Source organism: Peromyscus californicus, unplaced genomic scaffold, assembly GCF_007827085.1.
Source record: "Peromyscus californicus insignis strain IS unplaced genomic scaffold, ASM782708v3 Scaffold_21__1_contigs__length_65335640, whole genome shotgun sequence".
Taxonomy (NCBI): Eukaryota; Metazoa; Chordata; class Mammalia; order Rodentia; family Cricetidae; genus Peromyscus; species Peromyscus californicus.
This window is the reverse complement of record NW_026294514.1, coordinates 18365439-18390230: the sequence shown is the minus strand read 5'-3', so window position 1 is coordinate 18390230 and position 24792 is coordinate 18365439. Positions and strand designations below refer to the sequence as shown.

General features: G+C 46.7%; 1 protein-coding gene across 2 annotated transcripts in view; it reads left to right on the top strand.

Annotated features, from left to right (window-relative positions):
• Plekhm3 (pleckstrin homology domain containing M3) overlaps positions 1-24355 on the top strand; it is a 165030-nt gene extending 140675 nt beyond the window's left edge. Inside the window, exon 8 of one of the 2 annotated variants that reach the window (XM_052749688.1) lies at positions 18259-24355. In XM_052749688.1, the coding sequence (XP_052605648.1) occupies positions 18259-18436 (178 nt within the window). In that variant the 3' untranslated portion in view covers positions 18437-24355. The remainder of the gene's footprint in view (positions 1-18258) is intronic. The other variant, XM_052749689.1, reaches the window with a different exon arrangement.
• Positions 24356-24792: the final 437 nt, after the last annotated feature.

The following is a 24792-nucleotide window of genomic DNA, read 5'->3' as shown; positions in this document are numbered from 1 at the left end:
GGTGTCAGTGATTCCGACTAAGGAGCTCTGATGATCTGTGACTCTAGCACTTCCGAAGGTATCTAGAGTGTTAGAGGCTTTGTCCATGTGAGTGGTTGACTCCAAGATCAAGATGGAATAGTTTTGTTTGTTTGTTTGTTTGTTTGTTTTGGAGCTGAGGATTGAACCCAGGGCCTTGTGCTTGCTAGGCAAGCGCTCTACCTGTGAGCTAAATCCCCAACCCCAAGATGCAATAGTTTTAAACCAACTTTCTTAGAACAGAAAACTTGCAAGGATAGTGCAGTTTCCACACACTGCACACCCCACCGTCCATCTCCAGCTTCCTCAACCTAACACGAGCATGCTGCATCTGTGGAACTAGTAAACAGTGAGTCACCATTAGCTGAGCTCTGTGGCTTGTTTTTTCCATAGTTCCTTAGTTTTTGCTGAATCCGTTTTCTATTCTAGGATAGTACATTACATTTAATTTTCATATCTTCCTAGACTAAGCTATGACAGTGTCAGAGATTTTACTTATTTTGATGATCTTGACAGTTTTGAAGGATACTATTGGGTATGTCTGTTTGGGGTGTTGTTGTTGTTGTTTTAAGAGTAGAGTTAGGGCAGGCATGATTGGGCATACCTGTAATCTCAGAAACTCAGAAGCCAAGGCAGGAGATCGCCACAAGTTCAAGGCAGCCCCGAGCTACATAACAAATTCCAACCAGCCTGGGCAACATAGAGCAAGACCCAGTCTCTAAAAATAGCAGCAACCGAGTTAGACTAGGCTTTATGCATTCAGAGGAGACTGTGGAAGTAAAGTACCATTTTCATCACGTGACAAGCACATCACCGTCATGGCTTACCGCTGCAGGGTCAGTGCCAGGCTCCTCTTCTGAGAAGTTACTCTTCTTCCTCTCATACCATCCTCTTTGAAAGGAACCACATGGGATTCTCAGGAGGTTTCACTTTCCTGGGAGCAGAGCATGCCCAAAATTATTTGAAATCCTTCTTGGGAGCTCTGTCTTTTTTCCCATTTCCTTTCCCCCCAACTTGTTTGCTGTTCTTGTCAGTGTGGATTGATGCATAGCTCCTTTGTACCTTCGGTTGTACAATGTTGGTCTGTTGTTCAAGCTTTTCTAGCTTTGCATCCTAGCTCTACGTTGGCTCCAGAGTCGATTTGCAATATCTCAGTCATTGTGAGTTTTGCTTGTTTGTTTGCTGTTCAGCGTTTTCTTCCTTTCTGGCTGTACCAGATGATTCAGGCTCATGCTTTACATCTCTCACCCTCACCTAAGACATGGCCACATGTCCAAGGAACCCTCTCCTTACATTGAGAATGAACATAGAGGCCAAGATCTGAGCATACCACATTACGCATTCTTCAATGCCACTAGTCCCTAGACTTGTCCTTTGACAAGGACTGCACACAGAATCTTCTGGAAGATTTGGTTTCAGTCCTAAAATCTATATCTTCAAGGATATCATAAGAAAGAATATATTCAAAGATAGTATGACTGTCAAGGCTCTGAGTTCTCACCAAAATGCCCCTGTTACCCCATGTGAGAGGCCTTTATCCAGTGGGACAGAATCTGTAGCTATTTAGAATCCTTTCTCTGCGAGTCACAGGCAGCTGTTCCAACTTGCAAAGTGTATGATTCAGAGTGAACCTTGACCATCCTTCCTGGAATCTAGGTTGATAATACTTCTCAGGAACCCGTGGCACTTCCTCTTGGTGCTCGTTTCCAGTTGGATCCTGAGAGCAGTTTATACAAGTCTACAGGAAAAGACAAAAGAAACAGTCAAAATTCAGTGGGGAAAAGTTTGAGTCAGAAATCCATGCCAGAAATAAATGTGCTAAATAAAATAATTAGAATAATGAGGTCATTGTGTCACTGAAGCGTTTATGAACGAAAGAATGTGATGTATGAGATTGACCTCAATCTATACATGGACTCAAGGGATGGATAGGAATGAAAGAGTGTCATCAGTCATTTAAAGCTCAGTGATAGATACACAGGGATTTATTGTACTGTGCTCTGTACTTCCGAATATATTTGAAATTTTACATACCAAAACATGTTTTAACATCTATATGTAAAAATCTTAGAAATGAGGTACTTAGTGAATTTGTCATCCTTAGTACTTAATATCCTTGTAGAGCCCAATTGTATCAGTAGTATTACAGCCTAATTAAAAAAAAATACAGGCCGGGTGGTAGTGGTGCATGACTTTAATCCCAGCACTCAGGAGGCAGAGACATGTGGATCTGTGAGTTCGAGGCCAGCCTGGTCTACAGAGCAAGTTTCAGGTCAGCCAGGGCTACACAGAGAAACCCTGTCTGGCCAGATGGCAGTGCCTAATGTGCAAGTAAGAGGACCCGAGTTTAAAGCCAAAACCCACATAAAAGCTGAATGTGGTACAACGTGTCTGGAGCCTCAGTTTCCCTACAACGAGATGGAATGTGGAGATAGCTGAACCCCCAGAATCCCACCACAGAAAACAGCCAATAAAAGACCCTGTCTCAAACTACATGAAGTGTGAGGGCGGACACCTGAGGTTGTTCTTTGACTCACTTGCGCCAGAGCGCGCGCGCGCACGCGCGCGCGCGCACACACACACACACACACACACACGCACCACAAGCACACACCAACTCGCATATTAAAACTACTCTCTCTTTCAAGAAATAATTTCTTTGCTTTTTATTTTTATTTTTTAGAGACAGGGTTTCTCTGTGTTGTTTTGGTATCTGTCCTGGATCTTGCTCTGTAGACCAGACTGGCCTCGAACTCACAGAGATCCTCCTGCCTCTGCCTCCCGAGTGCTGGGATTAAAGGCGTGTGCACCACCACCGCCCGGCCAAGAAACAGTTTCTTGAGTGTAGCACTGGTATGTATTGGGTCACCTGCTCACAGTAGTATACAGGTTGAGGGACAGAAGAGCCATGGGACAGTTCTACTAAAGCATGGTCGGAGCTAAGTGGCCCTGGACCTCATCTGCATGAGGATGTGCATGGTAGGGAGGAAGACCCTTTCCGTGGTTTCTCGGGAACTTTGTGCTGACTCTAACACACTCATCTTGGTGAGTGGAATCTACTGTGTTCACATTGCATTTTCGATTATGACCATCTAACAAACACTGGTCAGCTTGGACTTTGTTTTCCATAATTCACTGTCTAAGAGGATGCTTCCTGACTGGGATTTGAAAACATGCCCCTAGTTTCAGTGTGCAGAGCTCCTCCACTGGCACATGCAGAAACCACGCTAGAATTTTGGGGACTGGCATTGGCTAGCAGCAGTTCTAGCAGATTACACAGGGCACTTCTTTCTTCTTCCTGTCCACTTTTTAATGACACTTCATTGATTTGTTTTGCGTACGTGCATGTATGTGTGGGACACTCCATGCGAAGGTCAGAGGACAGCTTGTGGATGTTCTCTCTTTCCATCACGTGAGTTCTGAGGATGAAACTCAAGTCGTCAGGCTTGGTGGCAAGTGTCTTGATGCACTAAGCCATCTCCTGGCCCACCTCTGCTTTAATGATAAGGAAACCATGTTCAGGGAAAACAGTTTACTTGCCCCAGCAGATAAGGCGAAACACTTAACTATATCTCACTCAGCATCCATCCTTTTCATCATAGGCCGCTGCCTCCTCTGCAGCTGCAGTCTTCAAAGACGTCTGCAGGATATACCCTGAAAGTCATTGGAAAACTATCTAGATCTGCCTCTCTGAAGAGGTGCTTCTCGATTGTCCCTTTATTTGCTCCTCTGGGAGTTTAGACACCTGGGGCAGTAAGCCATGGTCAGACTGGGATGGGGCAGATACACATTTCTGCTGTGAAGTGGAAGAATGGCTATTGTGATGGGGATAAGAGAGGGGTTAATACCCTACATCACTGGGCAGTGAGGTTGTCTGGGGAAGCTGAGGGGCCTTGTCTTAACTACCCCAAGCTTCTCAGGCACAAATGAAACATCTACAGCTCCTTAACTAAGAATCCCTTCATGTCCAGACTGCAAGATTTGAATACAATAGGAAGACCGTTCTGTAACTAAGCTTAATCCAGCATTTACCCTCAGAAAGGATACAAGGGAAGCATGGCTTTAGGAGGAACAAACATTCCATTAAAACAATGGCAAAATCCTAGAGAAATAGAAACAACACACTCCTGAGAAAATAAGAGGAGCTCTAATGTCTAAGAATTACAGCTTCAAAGATTAGGGTGATACGGCAAGAAGACGTAAGGAGAAACGGTTGAGTTTGCAAGCAGAGACGTCACGTTAAGTTCACAGAGTGACCCAGGACTTACATTTTTCTTTTCAATCTTTAAATTCCCTCCTGTGCAGCTTTCTGTCAGTCATCTCCACACGTCACTAATCATCTCTTGATATTAAGGACCCCATCCTGTTGCTGCTGACAGGACAGTCTCACTATTTTCTAAACACTTAATTTGAAAACACTCTGCATGCGTCTTGGAAGAGACCTGTGAACTCAGCCAGCCACCCCAAGCCAGTGCCATCCTTTCCGTCCTGGTCCATTTGGCTCGGCTAATTTTTATTTTTTCAAGATGACAGTGAGTTGTCCCCACTGGCATTCAAATATAGAAACCATTGCGCTCCAAGACTTTTTACCTCTATACCGTTCTGCGCTACATCCAGATGTGGGTGAGAGGATTTTACACAACACAGCACTGAGTTTGTTGTCCTCATAGTGTATGCATTCCATAAACATTTATTGTTTTGTTAGCTCATGAATGCTGACAACGCTTTTTAAATGAACTAGCTAGTTAAGGGAGTTTCAAGGCTTCCAAATGTACGGCGGCATTACAAAAGTGTGACCTAGACCCAGCATTGTATACAAGATTGGAGCCACTGACCTGCCATGTAAGGGGTTGCTTTGGCGGAAAGATTGGTCTGTCCAGCTTGCCCTTGGGAAGGCATCAGATGATGTTCTTCCTGTGTGTTCCCAGGGTACCTGCAGCTCTGGCAGAGGTCTTCTAAAAGGGTTTGTTATTTTAAGTTTTGAATATGAGGCTTAAAAAGTACAAGCTGAGCTGGCTCTGGTGGTGCACACCTCTAATCCCAGCACTAGAAAAGCAGAGGCAAATGATCTCTAAGTTCGAAGCCAGCCTGGTCTTTATAGTGAGTTTCAGGCCAGTCGGAGTTTCCTGGTGAGGCCCTGTCTCATAAAACCAAGAACAAACAGTAAGAACAATAGGAAAACGAAGCAGTACAGACTGAACATTGCTTGCAGTTTCTCTTTGTGTACATGTAGCTGATTTCTCTTCCTCCAAGAAGTGAGGATGACTCACAGGCCCTTGAACTTATTAGCACTGAGTTCCCACCAGTTGTGCCAACCCACTCTCCCGCCACATCCCATCTTGACACTGTAGAAGAGCTTTCCCCACATCGTCTTGAGAACGAGCATTGGCCTCATGGGAATGCCCGGAACAAGTGAGGCTACAAACTCCTCATTGCTATGTTGAGAACTGTTTTCTCAGGTTAGTTCACAGAAGAAAGGGAAATGGGAAGGGAAAATTGTTCTTGAAAAAAATCCCTCCCAAGGATCTTAGAAAATGAAGCCTGTTGCTTTTACCTATCTGGCCGAACTCCAGAATCATCCAGTGTGTGTAAAAGAACATGAGTTTCCCTAGTATACTTGACCTATTGAAAATGCTTTCGTCATTTTGCATTTTGTTGACATCCCTACCACCCTGGCTGCCTCTGAGGACCTGAACTTGTTGGGGTAGATACAGTTCGGGGTGTAGATACAGTTCTTTTACACTGGTACTGTCTGTCCTTCTTCAAACCCCAAATACACACGGAACTCCAAATACCTAACTACAATCAAGCCAAGGTTTTATTTTCAAAAGAACTGAAGCTGTGTGACTGTCTAAAGCCCTGAATTCCTTCCTCCCCATCAAAGAGGCTAGGAACATAATTTTTCTTAGCCAATGTGAGTAATGACATTAAGATCTCTGTTTTTAGGTCAGGAGTGGTAGCACATGCCTTTAATCCCAGCAGAGACAAAGGGATCCATGTGAATTTGAGGCCAGCCTGGTCTACAAACCGAGTTCCAGGCTAGCCGAGGATACATAGTGAGACCTTGTGTCGGGGGGGGGGGGGGGGGGGGGGGGGGGGGGGGGGAAGCTGTGTTTCTTTTCTGTTGTTCCGTTTGCATTTTACTTGCCCACTAGCAGGGCATATGGAGAGCATTCAGGGAGAGTAAATGTCAGATAACGTTGTCAGAAGTCTTACAAAGTCCTCCATTTTTCTCTCATTGTTAGAATGAGAATCTCATGTTTGGTCTGCATTTTTTTTTCCAAGTGTGAGAGGTGCAGGTGGACTAAAGCTTGAGAAAGAAGTGCTATCCAGAAGCGAGTGTTCCAGCATAGCTTCCTATTTATTTAGCCTTCATTTCTGCGAGCCCTTGCTCAAACAGACTGAATTCCTGGATTATGGCCTCATGTGGACTTAAATACACACACATTACATACCCTTTTCTCACTAATCAGCCTGACACATTCCTTTGTTGGTAAATGGTTCCAAAGCAAACACTGTCGGCGCACCTAATTACCAGGTTTGTGGGCTCTGCTTGGCAGTATTGTTACATCCCGTTCAACAACAGAGAGCCGCAGCCTTGGTCGGGCCGGGCCTAGGGAGGGAAGAGCTTAGCCCCAATGTCTATAGTCTTTTTGAATGCTATTTCCTTTCTGTGGCTTTTCTTGGGAAGCAGCCCACTCAGAGAGTGCTGTAATAAGGTGAAGGATCTTAGAAAGAGCCAAAGGGAACCTGGGCTCCTCCTCCTCCTAGGTGCTGTTCTGGGAAACCACCTGCTTCTGTCTGTTGGCTGCTTTCTGACTCTGGGATTGCAGCGCTGGACACTTGGCTGGTGGCTCTCTAACGAACTCCCGCCATCATTTAGTGTCGTCCTTGTCTGCAGAGAGCTGGTGGCTATCTGGGGAGGGGTAAAAATTGAGTCCAGAAAGCGTGTGAATGGCAGGGACAGGGTAACGAGGTACCAAGATGCCATTGTGCTCTTCTCGGGTCTCATGACTGCCCACCCTTCCATGTATTGATCACTGAGGGTTTTCCTTGATTTGAAGAAGGGAAAAAAACCTTTTCAGCACAGTGCTGGGTGGTTTGGTGACAGGGTGGGGGAGTCTTTAATTTTCTTTTGCTTAAAAAAAAAATGTATTCAAAGAATAACTTAGTACATAGCATTGCAGCTTAGCTGGGTGGCTCCATATTCACGTGTCAAAACATTTCAGAATGTTGGCTAACACAGACAGGACTTGCATGAAATGCGTGGGGCTGACCCCACCCTGAATGTCATTAGCCTCTTGATAAATGCAGCCTCGCTGGTGAGGCCACCATTACGTTTGGTCATTTCAATAGATTGCTGTCAAGACACTTCCTTAATAAGTTTCTAGTTAGGTATCTAGGTAACATTGCCTTGTCTGTACACATGCCAGACAACCTAATTAACTGTCTATTGTTTAGAGAGGAAAGTGTCCATCATTGTTTAAAATCATATTTTTATTTCTAACTATAAAATGAACTGATGCTCACTCTTGGAGATTTGAAAAGTACACAAAACGTGAAGAAATTCCCCATAACTTATTATTTTTCAACACATATATTATTTACATACTTAAATATGAATATATAGAATGGAGTCATGTGAAAATGCAATCTTATAACTTTCATTTGGCACATCATCTCTGACTCTAAAAATAATCAAGTTCAATCTATAAATATTTGTTGATGAGTACTTGTAAAGGATAAATTTTAGTTGCTTTAAAAAATTATTGAATCAGAATATATTGTATGAAAAAAACTATTTTCAATAAAATAAAATATTGGGATCCATTGAATTAGTAGAGACAGGCTAGTTCATGGAAAGATCAATGGGAAATGGGATGAACAAGTGTAGATATCATTAATTCTGCCACTAAGTTGCTACATGACCCCTGATGTGCCCCCACCCTCTGGACCTACCAGGCAGGTGGCACCAATATATATCAACAAAAGGTCTGGGCATTTTTTGTCTAGCCCTGGAGTTCAGCATTTTTTAAGCAATAATGTTTCAAGCAAGTTGACTGATTTTGATACTCTTTACCCAAGCAACTTAAGATACAAACTCAAACTGTGATCCTGTCTACCATTTTGTAAGATCCATTAAAAAAAGAAAAAAAGGACCTTTTCTGTTCTGCTCACTGCTCCATCTAGAGCAGTACATAGTAACTACTCAATGAGTAATTCATGAATGAATCAGTGGTTTACTTTATTAACTTAGTCACATTCTATTTTAAAGTTTTAAATGACAAACCTTTAAAATTAGTTTTTAAACTATTTTTAGGAAATTTTTATTTAAGTAGACATTACCAAAATGTGAATTTTTTGTTTGTTTGAGTATTGGCTAACATCCTGTCAAATGTTAGGGACAGGTGTGTTTTACTGGAGCAATGAGGCCTCTAATATCAGAGACAGAAGATATTAAATGTCTGAGCTTGACTAAACTACTCAGATAACTTAATTTCAAAACATCTTTTAGGTCACTTCTTAGTATATACGTTTTCTTCCCCCAGAACTGTAAATAAGTAACCTGAATACACATGGGAATAGAGGGGTGTTTAACCTGCTGTACAAAAAATGTTGACTCTGTAGACTGAGCATTATATTCTGAAATTAACTATTTTGTACTTTTAAATTACAAAAGGTGCAAAAGTATCTTAGTTTTGTCATGTGTGTTTATACATTGTGATTATTTTCCATACAGTGAATTTTAAGGGTGCACATGGCAGTGTCATTTTAAAAAATTATTTTAGTGTCATCTCTAACATACTATATTACCATATCTCTACTAAGTACCTTAGGGACTCTGAACATTGAACCACTCCACAAGCAGGAAACACCTGGATTCTATAACCACCACTGGGAATTATCTGTTCCGTTCCTGATGCTCTCAGAGTATTTCAAATACACAGAAAGACTCAGCAGATACTATACATACTCATGCTGTATGAATGTTGCTATTTGGACCAAAGCATACAGAGCATAGAGCTCAACAGAGCCAGAGAGAACTCAGCAGTCACCTGCCAGGAACGCCTACCCCCAACAGAGGTCAGAAGTCCCGTCCCAGCGTCACACTCATGGAGCCTTAGGCCACTGAGTCTCGGTGGCCATTTCTGCCTTACCCCTTGCCAGAGCACTAGTCCTGGAATTTAGAAGAATCACAAACCCGTCTCATGGAATGAGAGACTGCCACCCGGAACTAGTCTCACTTTTGGTGTGGTTGCTGGTAATTTTTGTTCCCACAACCAAAGAAAAGAATCATACAGCCTTTTGATGAGAAAACAAGAAATGACAGCAATATATTTTTAAAATTTTCATATGAAAGCCCAAAATGTCTGAATCATCTTACAATAAAACAAAGAACATAATAGGCAAACTTAAATAATGAACCTGAAGCTGGTTTAGATCCAGCCTTGGACACATAGGAGGCCACTGAGCTTGAATGGGTGTGGGAAGACGATGGAGGCAGTCATGCCGTTCTTTAAGAAGAGAGTTCACGTTTCCCTTCTTTTCTAGAAAGGGGATCATTGGTGAGGGAGAAAAAGGAAATTTCAATTGAAAAAACTCAGCTGGAAAGCAGCTTATATCAACCATCAGTGATTGGACAGAAAAGAATCATCAAAATGTAGAGTGCAAAGAGATGAGCAGATCTGCCTGGCAGAGAAGACCCCAGAGTCAGGGAGGCATCCTGAGGTAACAGCCAGAGTGGTTTTTAGATCGTGTCTTAAGGAAGTGCCAACTCAGAGCTTCAGGGTCACAGCTGATGTGAATGTCCAACAAAGGTGGTGACATTCTCCTCCACGTTCCAAGCAAATTTAAGGTAGACTGTTAGGAGAAAGGCCTATGCAAGTTAAGGGACCCTTCACACCTGCGGAGTCCTGAAGTCGGCTCCCAGGCCAGTTTATTATCTCAGTTTCCCTCTCCCAGGTCTTGCTCAGGCCACTGTCTGAGACCATCAAGAGGAAGCTAAGCCTGAAGTGAAGAGTTCCCCAGGCATTCCTTTGCCTGGCATCACTAGTCTAGGAAAAGCCATGAGAAAATTGTGTAATGCCTGCCGTCTTATTAAAAGAATGGGCTCGGTGTCGGGAGATGAGTAAGGAAATAATGTAAAGCTGCAAGTGCCTTGTTCCTTCTAAACTCACATCAGTAAGAACATTGCTTTCCCAAACAACTTAGGCTGCTCATAAACGAGGCTTCTTTTCTGGACTTTCTGTGCGTTTTCTGACATACTCACACTGGAAACTTTCTCTTATTTGGCTCTCCTCAGTGATGAACTCAGCTGTGCTAAGTGAGGCCCAGTCAGAGTCCTGGGTGAATGATTTCCTTTTAAAGGCATCTTTCATCAATACTTGGTAGTTAAACTCTTATTTGAAATGGAAAAGGTAACCAGTGAGTCAGCAGACGTGCAGAGGGAAGCCAAGATCGCTGGTTGTCATCTGCGTTACCCTAACACGGTTCTGCTGCCCAGCTGTGTCTTCCCAGGCTTTTCCGGGCCTCCTTCACCTCCAGGCATTTTGAGCCACTCAGGAATCTGTACAGAGAACCGCTGCTCCCGTTTCTAGTCCCCGGTTGCTACAGCTATACTATGTTCCAGTTCTGGCAGCAGGGGTAGAAATGTTTAAATCCTCTGGCAAGGCCTTTACTTTCTCTAGCAGCAAATATATTTTCCTGAAGTAATCCCAAGAAAAGATGAGCATTTTTTTTTGTTTTTTTGTTTTTCCCTTGAGATTTATAGTGACTGCCAGGTAAACCTTAAGATGCAGATTTAGTGTCAGAAATATTAGTTTCCCATTTCCCCCGAGATGCTCTTGCATCGAATTTGTTGTGCTTTTAAAACCCACCCTGAGTGTGGCTGACTCCTCTCCCTCCCTCCCTCCCTCCCTCCCGGGCCACAGATTAGCAGGAAGGCTTATTAGGCATTTACACAAAGGATGGCGGTGAGTTAATGTCCCCAGTAGGGTAGCAAAATTAACAAATGAATTAATTAACCCTTGTTTGCATTCTATTTTGAATCCAGATTGTAAGTAAAGCTTTTGTAATAGGTATTAGCCAAGCTTAGCTGACAGACTGAAAAGTCCAGGACCAAAGAAAGCCCAATGCTTTGTGGGTTGCAGTCAGGGAAGGCGCTTCCTTAATTAACTCAGGCTTAAAAGACAGATAAAAACATCATTACAGGACATGCCAATTGTCTTTCCAAGAGTTGAGGTGTGTGTTGAATAATCTGAAGGACTATATGACTACTAACTGGAGGAGGGCCAGGATTCAAATCACAAGACTAGAATCAAGTCCAAAGCTTGGGGCCGCAAAAGCCTCCAGTTCATGTTTTGTATTATATCTCCTAACAGACAGACAGACAGACAGACGTACTAAACATGGGAAAACCAATATGCCTAACTCAAAGCACAATTAGTTATGCATTTCAAAAAGTTAATTTATGTGCGTGCACACATACACACACACACACACACACACACACACACACTACCACCACCACCACCACACCACACCACACCGTAGATAAAGGGTTAAGTAGATGTAACCTATTTTAAATTTCAGAAGGAAGGGTTGGGGTAGGTAGGACTCACAATGTGTTGTAGTCAAATGGAATGCTGTCTGCATTGTACTTATACACGTTATATACTCTCTGCAAGACCTTTATTCCACTAACCAAGATGTCCACCTCTCTTGTTCTCTTCCTTATGGTCCTGCTGACGCAATCGAAGGGCGTTTGGAGTGTCAGATTTGTGGTCCCCTGGAGTAATGTCCCTGAAGACAGTGGCTAGGCTACCGCTTTAACGCTTGTCCCGCCCCATTTGTCAGAACCCACTCATAATCAGTTTCTTGCTAAAATTGTTTGTCAATTTTTCACTATTTTAATCTTTCTACTTCCCCCAAAGAGTGGCCCTACTAAGTCTTCTTATTTATTACATTGCATTTCATTCATTTTTACCTTAGGACCTTTAATAACAGATTCTGTATATTTTAACTGAGCAGCATGCATGCATGTGTATAGATACATAAAGTGTGTACATATACAAGTATATAGGCCTACTCATACATGACACAGGCCAGTTTCCTATTGAAGGAAATTATAGGGTTCTTGTTTTTTCCATTTGTACACTCAGTAGCAGAAGAAAATAACAAGCCAAAACATTAAAATAAGCAGGCTCCAGTAGCTACTTCACTCAACCAAAAGATTTAAGTAATCCTCTTGCTTTACTGGGAAGACCAGTGATAGCTTGAGACGGTACAGGGCACCTTACTTAGCAGCCATCCCCGAAACCACACTCTTCTTTCTGCTGCTCGCCCTGTTGCTCGTGGGCTCTGCAGAGTGGAAACCGACCAAGGCTCTGCCCTGCTCTAGAGGCCCGTCCTTTGCTTGTGGGTAAGCCAACAGTCTGAAGGCTGAATTCTAATCCAAACGAAATAGCCGAGGCCATTGCCTGAGCCAGAAATACAGCTACGGCAGGGGGACCCGACAGGAATGCGCAGAAGCTCTGTGGTGACCTCCACGGGGCCAGTGTCCTTTAGCAGTTTCCTGTGAGCTCCCTGTGTGCAGTTGGAGTCCGGAGGGGGGCTACGAGGCCATCGGGCCTGTCTCTAATTGGTCTCACATCATCAGCATTCCAGAACAGGAAACTGTCGGCGGCCAGGAATCCTGCTTCTTTGCCAGGAGGTCTGAGAAGCAAGCTTCCCCGTGCATGGCTGTAGCTTGGCTAGTTTGTGGCAGGTTCTGGTTCTCGGATTCAGTGGCCATAAGAAAACGTGTCCATTCCTTCTGTGGTGATAGACGATCAGATTTCTAGATTGTGAATGTCTCCCTTACCTGCCGTGGGCCACTAAGTTAGTTTTTAGGTCCAAACTGTTCATAACATGGGTAGTTTTATCCCAAGGAATACTTCCTAAGGAGCAAAATATAATTTATATTGCCCAAAATAGTGAGCACCCCTGCACCTCTCTCAAAGAAGGGCGCACACAGATGATTATTAATGGTCTCTAGAGCCTCCACAGAAGCAGCTCTCCAGTGCCTTCCTCCTCCATCAATTGTGCTGTGTCCAAAGCTGATCCCACCCTGCCCTGCATGGGTCACCACAGTGTAGCCCTGAAACTGCACTAACTCCTGTAACCTAGCGTGTAGCTTAACTAACACAACTAAGGGAAACTAAAAGGAATGTAACACACCCCTTACTGTCCATCTCACTGGCTTTTCGGTGTGACTTTCTGGGGAGGAAGTAGCCAGTGCACTCGCTCCCCTACAGACCGTGGAGCAGAGCATGGGGAGAGGGGAGTACAGATACCCAGAATACCTTCTACTACCCACCCCCCCAAGTCTGCAGGTGGAAGACACATCTAACCCAAGTTCTATAGAGAATAAGGCTCAAAGGCAGAGTAACCTGCCCAGTGTCCTGTGACATGAGCGCCAAGCTGAACCGAGAAATCAGACCCTTATTCTGGCGTTCTCACCTCCACAGTAGCAGCCTCCTGAGGGCTCTGCTGCTGCATTCACAGCAGAAGTTCACAAAAGCAATCGATTTTATAAAGTACATGCCAAAAAAAAAAAACAAAAGAAAAACGCCTTTGATTTGCCAGATGGTCTGGGTAAAGCATGAAGGTATAGGAAGGCCACAGAGAAATTGCCTAGAGAATCTGACACAAAAATAAATAAATAAATGCAAATGAAGCCAGCCAACCAGGATGGCTCTGGGGTCCAGTTGAAAAGCCACTGTGAGTTGGTAAAAAGTTGAGTTACTGAGTGATACACGATACACGGTGTTCTATCATGGGTGTTGGTATCAAGCTTGATTTGATTTTACTTTTGGAAATAGAGTCTCAGTCTTACACCTTCTTGCCTCAGCATCTCTGAGTGCTGGGCTTGTACCACATCTGGCCCTTGACCTTTCTCTTTCCCAGTGCTGAGAATCAAACCTAGGGTCTTACTGGACATGCTGTCCACCGCTGACCTACATCCAAACTCCTTGACTTCCTAAATGATGTTCTAAATAACTTCAGAAACAACAGGATGATTCATAGCTGTTTGTTCAGGGGTTTTAATCACGTGCTCTGTTGAAAATGAATTGTTTTAACGTTGACATGGGTAAGAGCACTCAGCTGGACCTTGTTGGTTGGCAAGAGTGTAAGCCAGCAGGCAGGAGGGCGGGGTGCCATGTGACCCACTGGGCGCTCCTCTGTGACTTTGTTTCAAGATGAATTAGGTCAGTGGTTTTCAGCAGATATTATTTTGACCCCCACAGGTACTTGTCACAGCTCAGTGGTTGGGGGAGGGTGCTCTGAGACCAGGGGTGCTACTAAGTAAGCATCCTACAGGGACAGGACAGCCCCTTGCACCGAAGAAAATGCCCCCCAAACTGTCAGTGGCACTGAGGCTGAGATACCTAGATTACTGAGGCAATGGATGCACATACGAAGAAGAAATGGGAAATCCTCTGTATGCCTTTGGTCAGTAGCCGACACTTGTCCCTGAAGTCGCTTTCTGTAAGACACTTCGTGTTCGGTGGATTGCTGCGACAACCAGAGAGTTGTTGCTTGGCGAGGGGATTCAGACGTGAAGACCCTGGCCGTCATCTGATGTGGGACCCTTCCCTTCCAGTAAGAGATCATTGCAATGATAGATTGGCCTCCTGTAAAGGACACGCTGCTGAAAAGTTGGGTGGGGTGAATCTTCCTTTCTTTTTGTTTTATGTGGAGAAGTGAATGTCTGTGAAGGTGCACATGTGTCCATGGTACATGTGAGGGTCAGAGGTCAACCTCAGGGATCATTCCTGAGTCATCCACTTTTGTTGTTGAGACACGGTCTCTCACTATGGTCTGGTACTCACCGGTTTGTCTGGACTGGCTGGCCTGTGAGCTTCTCAGATCTTCTAGTCTCTCCCTCCCCTGGGATTACAGGCTTGGGCTGCCATATGGGGGCTAGAAGTCAACTCTGGCCCTCAGCACAGAGGGAGAGGCTGCACACACTTTACCTCCTGAGTACATTTAAAATAGTCAAGGACCAGTTGACACCTAGAGGCCAACCGTCTTTCTAAGTGCAACCTCCCTTTAACAGAGCCCCGTGCCCCAGAAGAGCAGAACTGTCTGTTACAGGGGCTTTACTTTCCCTGCACGTCACACTTGGACTGCAAGAGCAGGTTTTTCTTTTTCTTTTTTCTACCATTTTGTTGTTGTTGTTGTTTGTTTGTTTGTTTGAGATAGGGTCTCACTGTGTGACTCTAGCTGGCCTGGAAGTCCCTATATAAACCATGCTGGCCTCGAACTCAGAGATCCACCTGCCTCTGCCTCCCAAGTGCCGTGAGTAAAGGCATGTGCCACCATGCACGTGCACTGTGCTTGCAGTTATTCTCTGGAGTGAAACAGGGAGCATGGCAGGTGGAAGCGAACAACTGATTGTCTGAATTTGAGAAAGTCATTGATCCATGTTTCCATTACCACAGTTGAAAAATGCCTCCAGGGTTCCAAATGGTTAGAAAATAAGACTTGGTTCTGTTTTGAACTCATTAATTTCTTTATCTCATACTCTTTTCAGTTATTGACCTTTGGCTGGGCCAAGCAGGTGCGCTAGTCCCCCATCCCTCTTGTGGGTGTTTTTTTTTTGCACCAGAGATATCTGATAAAACTCAATCTCTTCCCTCACTGCAGGCCTGGTATCAACCAAGATAAGGGAGTGGTAGTGGGGAGCAGGGTGTTTTCCCCTTATCAGTCACTGCCTTAGAGCCACGCCCCTGGGTGTATAAATCCATGACCAGCTCTGGAGGAAACTCATTTGATAAAGCTGCCATTGGTGTCATTGAACGATAGGAATTTACAGAGGTGTGACCCAGTGGGGACAAAGCCACTGCCACTAGGGCACAGCTAACCCAGACAGAGGCACCAGGAGACCTGCCTCTGACCTTCATCCTGACTGACAGGAGCAGAGGGGTGGGGGAAGGGCGAGCATAGAGGTGACCCAGCTGTGGGCAGCACAGCCAGTGTCCAGGAGGCGAGCGTCAGAGGCACCTGTAAGAGACTGTATCACTTCAGTTTGCAGGGTCCTTCCGCCTTATTCCCTCATTGTAGTCTCCTGGCAACCCAATGATTAGGAAGAAGTCATGGTCAGCAGTGCTAGAAAGGAGGAAACCGACTTATGAAGAAATTAACAGTCCACCTAGGATAGCCCAGCTACAGAGACATTAGTGACTTGATACCGGCCGGCATCCTGCCTCAAAACTCTGCATCCCCCACTGGTAGGGTACATACCTGCTCAGACAGCCAGCGCCGTGGCCACCAGTGGGAACTCTGGCTGGTGCCAGTAGCTCTGGTCTAGTGCCAACTCTTATCTCCAGCTCACCCTGATGATCACTAGCCCTTTGGGAAGCTTTGTTTTTCTGCTCTGTGAAATGAGGGGCTTGATGTGGATATCCAGGCCACGCAGAGAAGTCAGGCTGCATCGAGGCCTCCCAGAAATGCCTGAGGGGCACCTGAGCTTATCCTGTGCCAGGAGCTGCTAGACGCTTCACCCATGACCTCATTCAAGCCTGCAGTGTCCTGGTGCAATGGCCGCTCATGTTATCTCCACTAAGCCAATGAAGACACTGACGCTCACCAGGTGAGGTCACTAGCTCCAGGGCATCAGCCAGTCTGCATGGGTAGCATACCAGATACCACAGGCTGGGTGGTTCAGAGATGTGATGCTCACAGCTCTGGGGGCTGGACGATGCAGAGCAGGGTGCTGGCAGGATTGGTTTTGATGAGGGTTTTCATACCGGCTCACTGATGACTTCACCTAGTGCACAGGGAAAAGAGACTTTAAGATGTTGAGAAGCTCTGCTTCTCAAAGTGTTAAGGACACTAGGACAATTGGACCGGAGACACACCCTTACCTTAATTAGTTCCCTAGTACTACCCAAATACTCTGGCACCGGTGGGCGTCACCTTGGGGGCTTGAACTTCTTTATGGGAACTCCAGGGGGACACAAGTCAGGGATAGAGAAGCAATGTGCAGTTCCTCCTCTGTTATCTTAATAGCCACTGTCCCCTCAGACAGTGAGTTCAGCTGGGAGCAGGTACTGCTCAGCGGTAGGCAGCCTCTGTTGGCCAGCTCTTCACCAGACCCCTTCCCAACAATTTCCAAGTCACTGCCTCTTCTCCAGGGCGTGGCTGGGTTGGTGGGAAGATCCTCCTTGGGCCTAGCCACTGAGTCCTGCACGATGGTGCTGGAGGTAAGACATTGGCACCTTCGGGGATGGTGTCCCAAGACACCCTGTAACCAAGACAGGCCCAGGGTGATCCCTGAAGACAGCCGCACATGATAGCAGTCCAGGGGTGGATAAGATCCTGTAGGCAGCTCCCGGGGTGAGGAGAAAGTCTCCTTTCAGAGCTCATGTGTGGCAGGATGAGAGCTCCGGGCACATGAGCGGGTCATTGGCTGGAGCAGCCAAGGTCATTAGTCATTACTGAGAACTTCACAGTGAAAACAAGCTACAGAGGCAGACTCCTGTGCAGACTCCAGCAGGCCAGACAAGCAGCTCGTCATCCACCGGGAATGTCTCCTCTCCATAAACCGCCCGATCGGCCCTGGTGGTGAGAACATGTTTTCTTGCGCACTCTTTGACTCTTCCTTGTTCACACTTAGGTCACACAGGTAGACCTGGAAAGGTGGGAGCGTGCTCCTAATTTTAAAAAGCACACAGAGTAAAAGGCCCCGGGACATCATTCAGATGGATGAAAAGGGGCCATTGCGCCTTCCCAAACTGTCCCATAAAGGCCGTGAGTTAAGAGGGCTGAGGTAGACAGCTGTGCCCCGGCTTACAGTGCAAGGCTGCCTCGGCCTGCTGAGGGCTCCTGCAGCCCAGGCAGCAGGCCGCATTTCCTGTCATTCAGCCTCCTCTTCTTTCTTTGTGGAGAGGAAGCTGGCCTATGCAGCCTCCCTCCGCCGCTGCCCCTTGTCACTGTTAGCAGAGTCGCTGGGTCAATGTTGACTCCCCTTCACCCCAGCCAGTGTCTCCTGAGGCTGGCTCTGATCACAGGAGAGCTGTGTCACTAGTGGAACTTCACACGGAGCCCTTTGGAAACGGACGCAGCCCGCGTCTCTCAGTTACGCCTCTTCCCAGGGACGGAGATGTCCAGGCAGTGCCCCCAGCTTCCCCGAGGCCCCCCAGGGCTGCTGTGCTCCGCTGTCTTGCCAACCGTCCCCATGCTTGGTTCTTGCAGGTGTGAGAGCTGTGGCGCCGTCTTCCATTCCGAGTGCAAAGAGAAGTCCGTCCCCTGCCCGCGGTGTGTCCGCCGGGAGCTGCAGAAGAAGCAGAAGTCCTTCTGGCGCCAGCTGAACGTGGACGAAAGCCTGGAGGAGGCGTGCACCATGTTCGAGCTGTCCTACCAGAACACCTGACTGCAGGCCAGGCTGCTCTCACCCACCACCGCCGGAGGGGCCACTCAGGCCCGTGCAGATGAGGCTGTTTCTTCTTCAGCTAGATGTAGATATCTAAGTTATTTATTTATATTATACACACCTATACGTCCTGTACGTATGCTTTGTATAACCCACTGTCCAAGAGGTCCACAGAGATCCTGCGGCTGAACTCCTACCAGATAGCTGGGTTACACTTGGCCATGAAATTCAGCTGCTTGCTCCCGGCAACTGTGGTTTACACACATTGCTCTGTAGTTCAGACCCCTATACTCACACCGGCTCTAAGGGCTGGGCTACCGCACAGGCATCAGAAGAAGCATCTCCCACGGCTAAGCTCGGGGTTGTCGCTGAGTTTTAGCCTTTGCTAGAGAAACCAAGGTGGAGACCACTGTCATCTGCTGCACATGGAAATCTACAAAACACGGTGCTTCTGGATCCTTCCAGGCGCCGGAGTCCTTGGCAGAGACTGGAACAATGAAGCAGAGCTGCACAGCAGAAACCCAGAGGGTCCCTCCCTCCGACAGAAAACACGAGGAGCAGAGCTGCCCTGGGTTTGAAATTAATCCCTGAAAGTGACTACAGAAGGCCCTCGGTGGCCAGTCACTGCATGTCCTCCATCTGTTTGCTGGTACGAAGCCCAGCAACTGCCTGATGGTACCTGCCAGAGTGGGCACAGACATCCTAAGAACAGGTTTCCAAGCATGGTGTGGAGGATGTTTGTTATCTTTTTCATAGTGCGGGCCGGGAGGGAATGTCCCAGGATTGTCCTCAAGCATATCCGTGCATAGACTGCTAGGCGCACACCACACACATCTTGGGGGACACGATGTTTTCTCTCCTGGAGTCCTGCATGGGCAGTGCCCACCTGTCATTTTGAATGTTGTGTTTCTCATTGTCCTTCGGAGCACTTTTGACCCTTCACCAGTCCATGAGACGCCTCTTGCTTTTGTATCCTGGGTGTTCTGTTTGTTTGGGATGGGGGGTCTTTTAAGAAAGGGGCTGGCTGTATATCCCTGGCTGGCCTCAAACTTGTGATCCTGCTGCCTCATCCTCCAGATGCTGGGATTACGGGTGTGCGCCAACATACCTGCCCTGGCTTTACTAGTTTTTAATTATTTAAAAAAATTATTTACACTTAAAAGTTATACAATTATTAAAGAGTAACATTTTGAAAAATATCAACCTAAATTATTAAGAAAATACCAAACGTAAATAGAATTCATGAATTTAACATTATTGAAATAAGTAGATATAGACATACATAATTGCTACCTTACAGTAACAAAAAAGTAAACACTGTCGTAGGAGCGAGAAGTGAATCGCTTCGCCCTTTGGAGGGTAGCATCCTCCCCCTGCGGTCCCCTCCTAAGAGCCTGTGTAGTTATCACTGTGACCAAGATGGCTGGTGGGTCGGCGCTGGGAACCGATGGCCCGCGTTCGTTCCTGCTGCCTTAACAGGAAGTAACTCGTTCGTCTGTCTTTCACGCTGAGCTGATGCTGCCGTGCTTCCCTCCTTCCCCTTTCGGGATCGTCCCTGCTCCTCAGATCTGGGGGGACGCTGGCTCACCAAGCATGCGTCCCTTTCCTCTCCATGCCCATCCCTGCAGGCACCTGCTCTTGACGCTCTGTCCACTGGGAGACTGTCAGCGGACTTGTGCGGCTAGGGGTGAGCATTCCACCCCTCAGCCCACACCGTTTCCTTTGGCCCCCGACCACGAAGTTCAGCGCTACACATGCGTTTATTTCCTGGCTACCTGGAAGCTATAACCAAGGCATGAAACTTGGTAAAAGGCCAGGGCCCCATTTACCAGACACCTCCCGGTGCCTTTTTTAAACTCTTGGAAAAGGTTGACGCCCCCTCACTGGAGTGGTAGGGAATGTTGCGCACAAAAGGCAAGGGTGGGCAGTCTCCAACACTTGGCAAATAGGCAAACAAACTTGAGAATCTCCCTTCCTCCTCCCCTGCGTGAAATACAGTATTTATACTTTCCAGCCTCGGAGAAGAGAGCAGAACAGGATCTTTCACGGGAGAATTATAGACCTGCTTATTAGGAAACAGATGTGCTCCCGTGGCACGGTGCCTTCTCTCTCCACCCCCAAGTCCCTGTCACTGCCGCTTAGACTGACTTTGCTGTAATTCATGTATCTGTGATTCTGACTGTCAGGGAGGCTGTTCCCAGCACCCTGAGCATGGAGACCTGAACACACGCACACACACGCACGAACACACACACATGCGCACGAACACACACACACGCGCACACACACACACGCGCACACACACACACACACACACACACACACACGCAGGTTTGCCCTGTGTACAGAACTCACAGGTACCCAAGGTCAGACCTGCTCAAAGTCAAGGGTGAAATCTGAATCCCTGCTCTAGACACCTGAGTTGTCCCCAGTGTCCCCTTAGAGGGCCCTGCTGTGTGTGTGTGAGCAGACCTTGGGAGCTCCTAAGAACTTTGCCCAGACATTGCTTTTTGCTTACTTTTTTAAAGGGGAAAAAGGTAAATGCACTGTCATCAATGATCTGGAACTGGAGCCATGTCCCCGCCGCCGCCGCCGCCGCCGCCGCCGCCGCCGCCGCCGCTTCTGTTTTCTCTCTTGTATATCTCTGGTAGCCTGGTCCATGCCAGCCCTGGGCTGGCAACAGCCATCTCTGCCACCACCACCCAAATCTGATAGGACACAGTGGAGCCAGTTTAGGAGTTGGGTCTACCATGAAAATTCAAAATTGCTATTTTCGGCCCAGAATGCTATAGAGTGCATGAAGGCCCTTACTGTTTTGAGGTCTAACAAATTACTTGGTGCAGTGTTAGGTAATTGTTCTACTGCTTAGAAACCACCGAAACAAAAGCAAGCCTGTGGATTTCCACCTCCTTATTTTGTCTCAGTAAATATCGTACACGTTAAAGCATAATGGAAAACGGCCCGTTAATCTCCTGGAGCTGGCTGTGGAGTCCGGGGAACTGCTTTTCACTAAACAGCCCATTCCCTGGTTGTAGCACAAGAATTCCCTCCTGCTCATGCCAGAAACTCCTGTGTGACAGCATCCAGCCTGGGGGAAGTGTTGGCACCCAACCTCAGCGTCAGGAAGCCAGTTCCTAAAATAGACCTGGGTCTGCACTACAGTGAGAAGGAAGGCCGCAGAGTGCTCCAGAGGCAGTCAGCTGCAATGGGAGCCAGTTCTTTCCAGGGCTGCCTGTTCCCAAAGTCGAAAGCAGCTGGATAGGAAGACCATGGAAACCCTCTGCTTCCCCCTAACTGTATGTGCTGAATAAGGGCTGTCTTTGGATTTCGCATTTGATGAGCTGAGAGGGAACCACTTCTTAATTCTTCTATAATCGGCCTCTACCAATAAAAAAAAAAGAAACTATGACTACAGTGCGATTTGCAGGTTCTACTACAGTCCTGAGATAGCCCAGGGTTGACTCCCCTCAGCTGCCCCCAAACAAAAGTGTCTCTGTCACGCCGTCACTGTGGCTAAGTTGCAGGGCACCCTCTGGTGAGGTCTGGCCTCATGGCTGCTTGTCACGTGTGCGCACTGAATGTGACCACCCATGGGTTTCTTTCTGCACCTCCCTCAGGAGGCTCGGCTTCCAGTCCTGCAAGTCCATTCTCTTTCTGTGGGCCAAAAAACACCAGACACAAAGTACCTGTGAGAGCAGGACCACAGTGATGCCACACACACTGAGCACCGACTCCACAGACCGCTGCCATCCAGGAAGTGGAGACACGTGCTGCTGTTCGTTCTGGGGAGAGCCCAGCCTTTCACCCTGCAGATTAGCTCTCTGTCACCTCCCAGGCTTTATTGGAATCGCTAGATTAAGAACTAATCTTTGACCCTTTGTTGGAATGCTGCCTGGTTCCAACACAGACTTGATTTTATTTTGTTTTGTTTTTTTTTTCTCATGGTAAATGGAGATGTGTGCAGCTTTATGTGGGGAGTTTTCTACACTACTTTTCATCTTCTGAAATAATGTGGAGAAGTCAGGAATTTGAGACAACGGGAAAAAGCTGGCACTGCCCTCCATGGCATGGCTGGACCACCGACCTTTCTCCTTATCCTCTCTTGGTGCCGACTTGTTGATGGTGGGCGTTTGGAGCTTGGGTCACTGCCCTGCCCCTTTCCCGCTGCCTGACCCCAGGTTACAATTGACGTGAAGAACCCCCTCGGCTAACCTAACCCATGCTGATCTCTGTCACAGGGACAGCGGTCTTGACAGTTAAGTCTCAGCACCCACCAGTCCCTTTCTGTAGACAGCTCTGTCCTTCCTTTGGACTCAGTACTCTCTGACTCAAGAATTCCTTTCTGGTACGTTTTAGTGGGTGCAGGGCTGAGATTTAAAAACTCCACACCACTATAAAACTCGGTTAAAAAAAAAAATCAAAGAGAAAGCATGGGATATCCCCCAGCCTGACTGCACCTGTCAGAGGTTTTCTTAAGATGGGCTCCTGGTGATCATGGCACCGAGCCCCGGCTTCATAGTGTCGGCTCTGGTGTGATGGGAAGCGCTGGCGAGTGGAACACTGGTTCCTGTGCCGGAATCTCTCTCTGAGGGAAGAGGCCACTGACTGCTCATCTTTTTCAGAAAGCCAGTTATTTAGCAGGCCAAATGACTAAGACAACTGCAGCGGCTTTTCCACAGTTGGGTCCCTCTAGCTAGCCATGGAAGACCAACCCTGTCCCCTCCCTTGACTCTACCGCCCTTCATCCTCAGCCCCGGTCCAGACGGGGGCCTCTTGCTAACAAAGCACCTAGCAGAGAGCTGCCCGACGGCTCCTCCCTCACTGTCCGTGTCCCGGTAGGAGTGCCTTATAGTCTAGTGTAAGTAGTCTGACCCACTGGAAGCCTCCAGGACCCTTCAGCTAACTACCCACGGATCCCTTCGCTCTTCCGGCCGGCTGCTCTTCAGTGCTCACTGCACCCTTGCTGAACCTGGTGCCTTAACTTCACAAGTAAAGGGATTCACATCGCACACGCGCTCTTCGAGTGTCACATCGGTTTCCTCCACGCCGCCGCTGGCACTTTTACCAGGAAGTACAAAAGACATAACCATACGATGTTTTGACCGTATTTTATGTTTCCCGGCCACTCTCTGCTTGCTTTTCATTAACCAAACTCAGGGGAATGTCATGTCACCAGGGTCAAGAAAGACGCTAGCTACCCAGAACCGAATCTGTAAAGTCTACCACCTTGGTGTTTATTAAGTTCAAAAGTGACACCAACACAAAGATTTTTTTTTTCTTTTACTGTAGAAAGATTTTCGGTTTTGCCTCCTGTGTCCCACATGGGAAGTGGGAAGCCTCTGGGGTGCATGTTGATGATGGTGTCCTCTATGTGCAGCCTGGGGAGTCCACAGGAGCCACGGAAGCAGGCTTTCCTGTGGGAGTGTTCCGCCTTTGGTCGCCTGTCAGGCTTCCTAGTGTAAAGAGTTATCCGCTGTCTCTAGGGAATGGTAAAAGAGGAGAATGCCAAGGCTGCAGGTGAGGAACAGGAGTGTGGTGATGCGGAAGGTTTCCGTACAGCGTGTTCTCGGGCTCCTGGATCAGATCCGCATCATTTCCCCTTGTTTCTGCTCATGCGGTACAGAATCAATTAGGATTTGGCATCTGAGCGGGTCCTCACTCCGTGTTAGTTATTTGTAATAGCTAATGTGCTAATTCGTGTGTTCTTTGTTGTCTGGGCTTTATTGCCTTTTGTTTTTGGTTAATTTATCCATATTTTTGTTTACATTATTTTTTTAAGATAGTAACTGTAATAATGTAAAAGTGAAGTTGTGCTGTTAACGGGACATCTCATTGTTTACAGGTATCTGTCACATAATTTAAGTGCACCCATTCCAAATTGTATAAAGTTCTCTCTCTCAATAAACAACAATGAAAGTACTTTCTCTAATGTTCGACTTATTAAAATACTGGAGTTTGGGGGTTTTTTGTTTTGTTTTGTTTTGTTTTGGGAAAGGGGGAGGTGAGACTTTGACATTAATGCCAAATCAAAAAAAAAAAAAAAAGATTTGAGGTCTATTGAAAGTAGGCTATTTACTATGGGGAGGGGGAGATAAAGCTTTTTTATTTTATCTTATGTCTGTGAGTGTTTTGCTTCTATGTTTGTGTACTGCATTCATGCACGGTGTCCATGGAGTTCCAAAGAGGGCATTGGATCGCCTAGGACTGGGTTTACAGATGGTTGTGAGCCACCATGCGGTTCCTGGGATCCGAACCTGGGTCCTCTGGAAGAACAGCAAGGGCCCTCAATTGCTGAGTCATCTCTCCAGCCCCACCCACTATTGTTTTAAAATACCTCTTACATCTGAGTTTAGAAC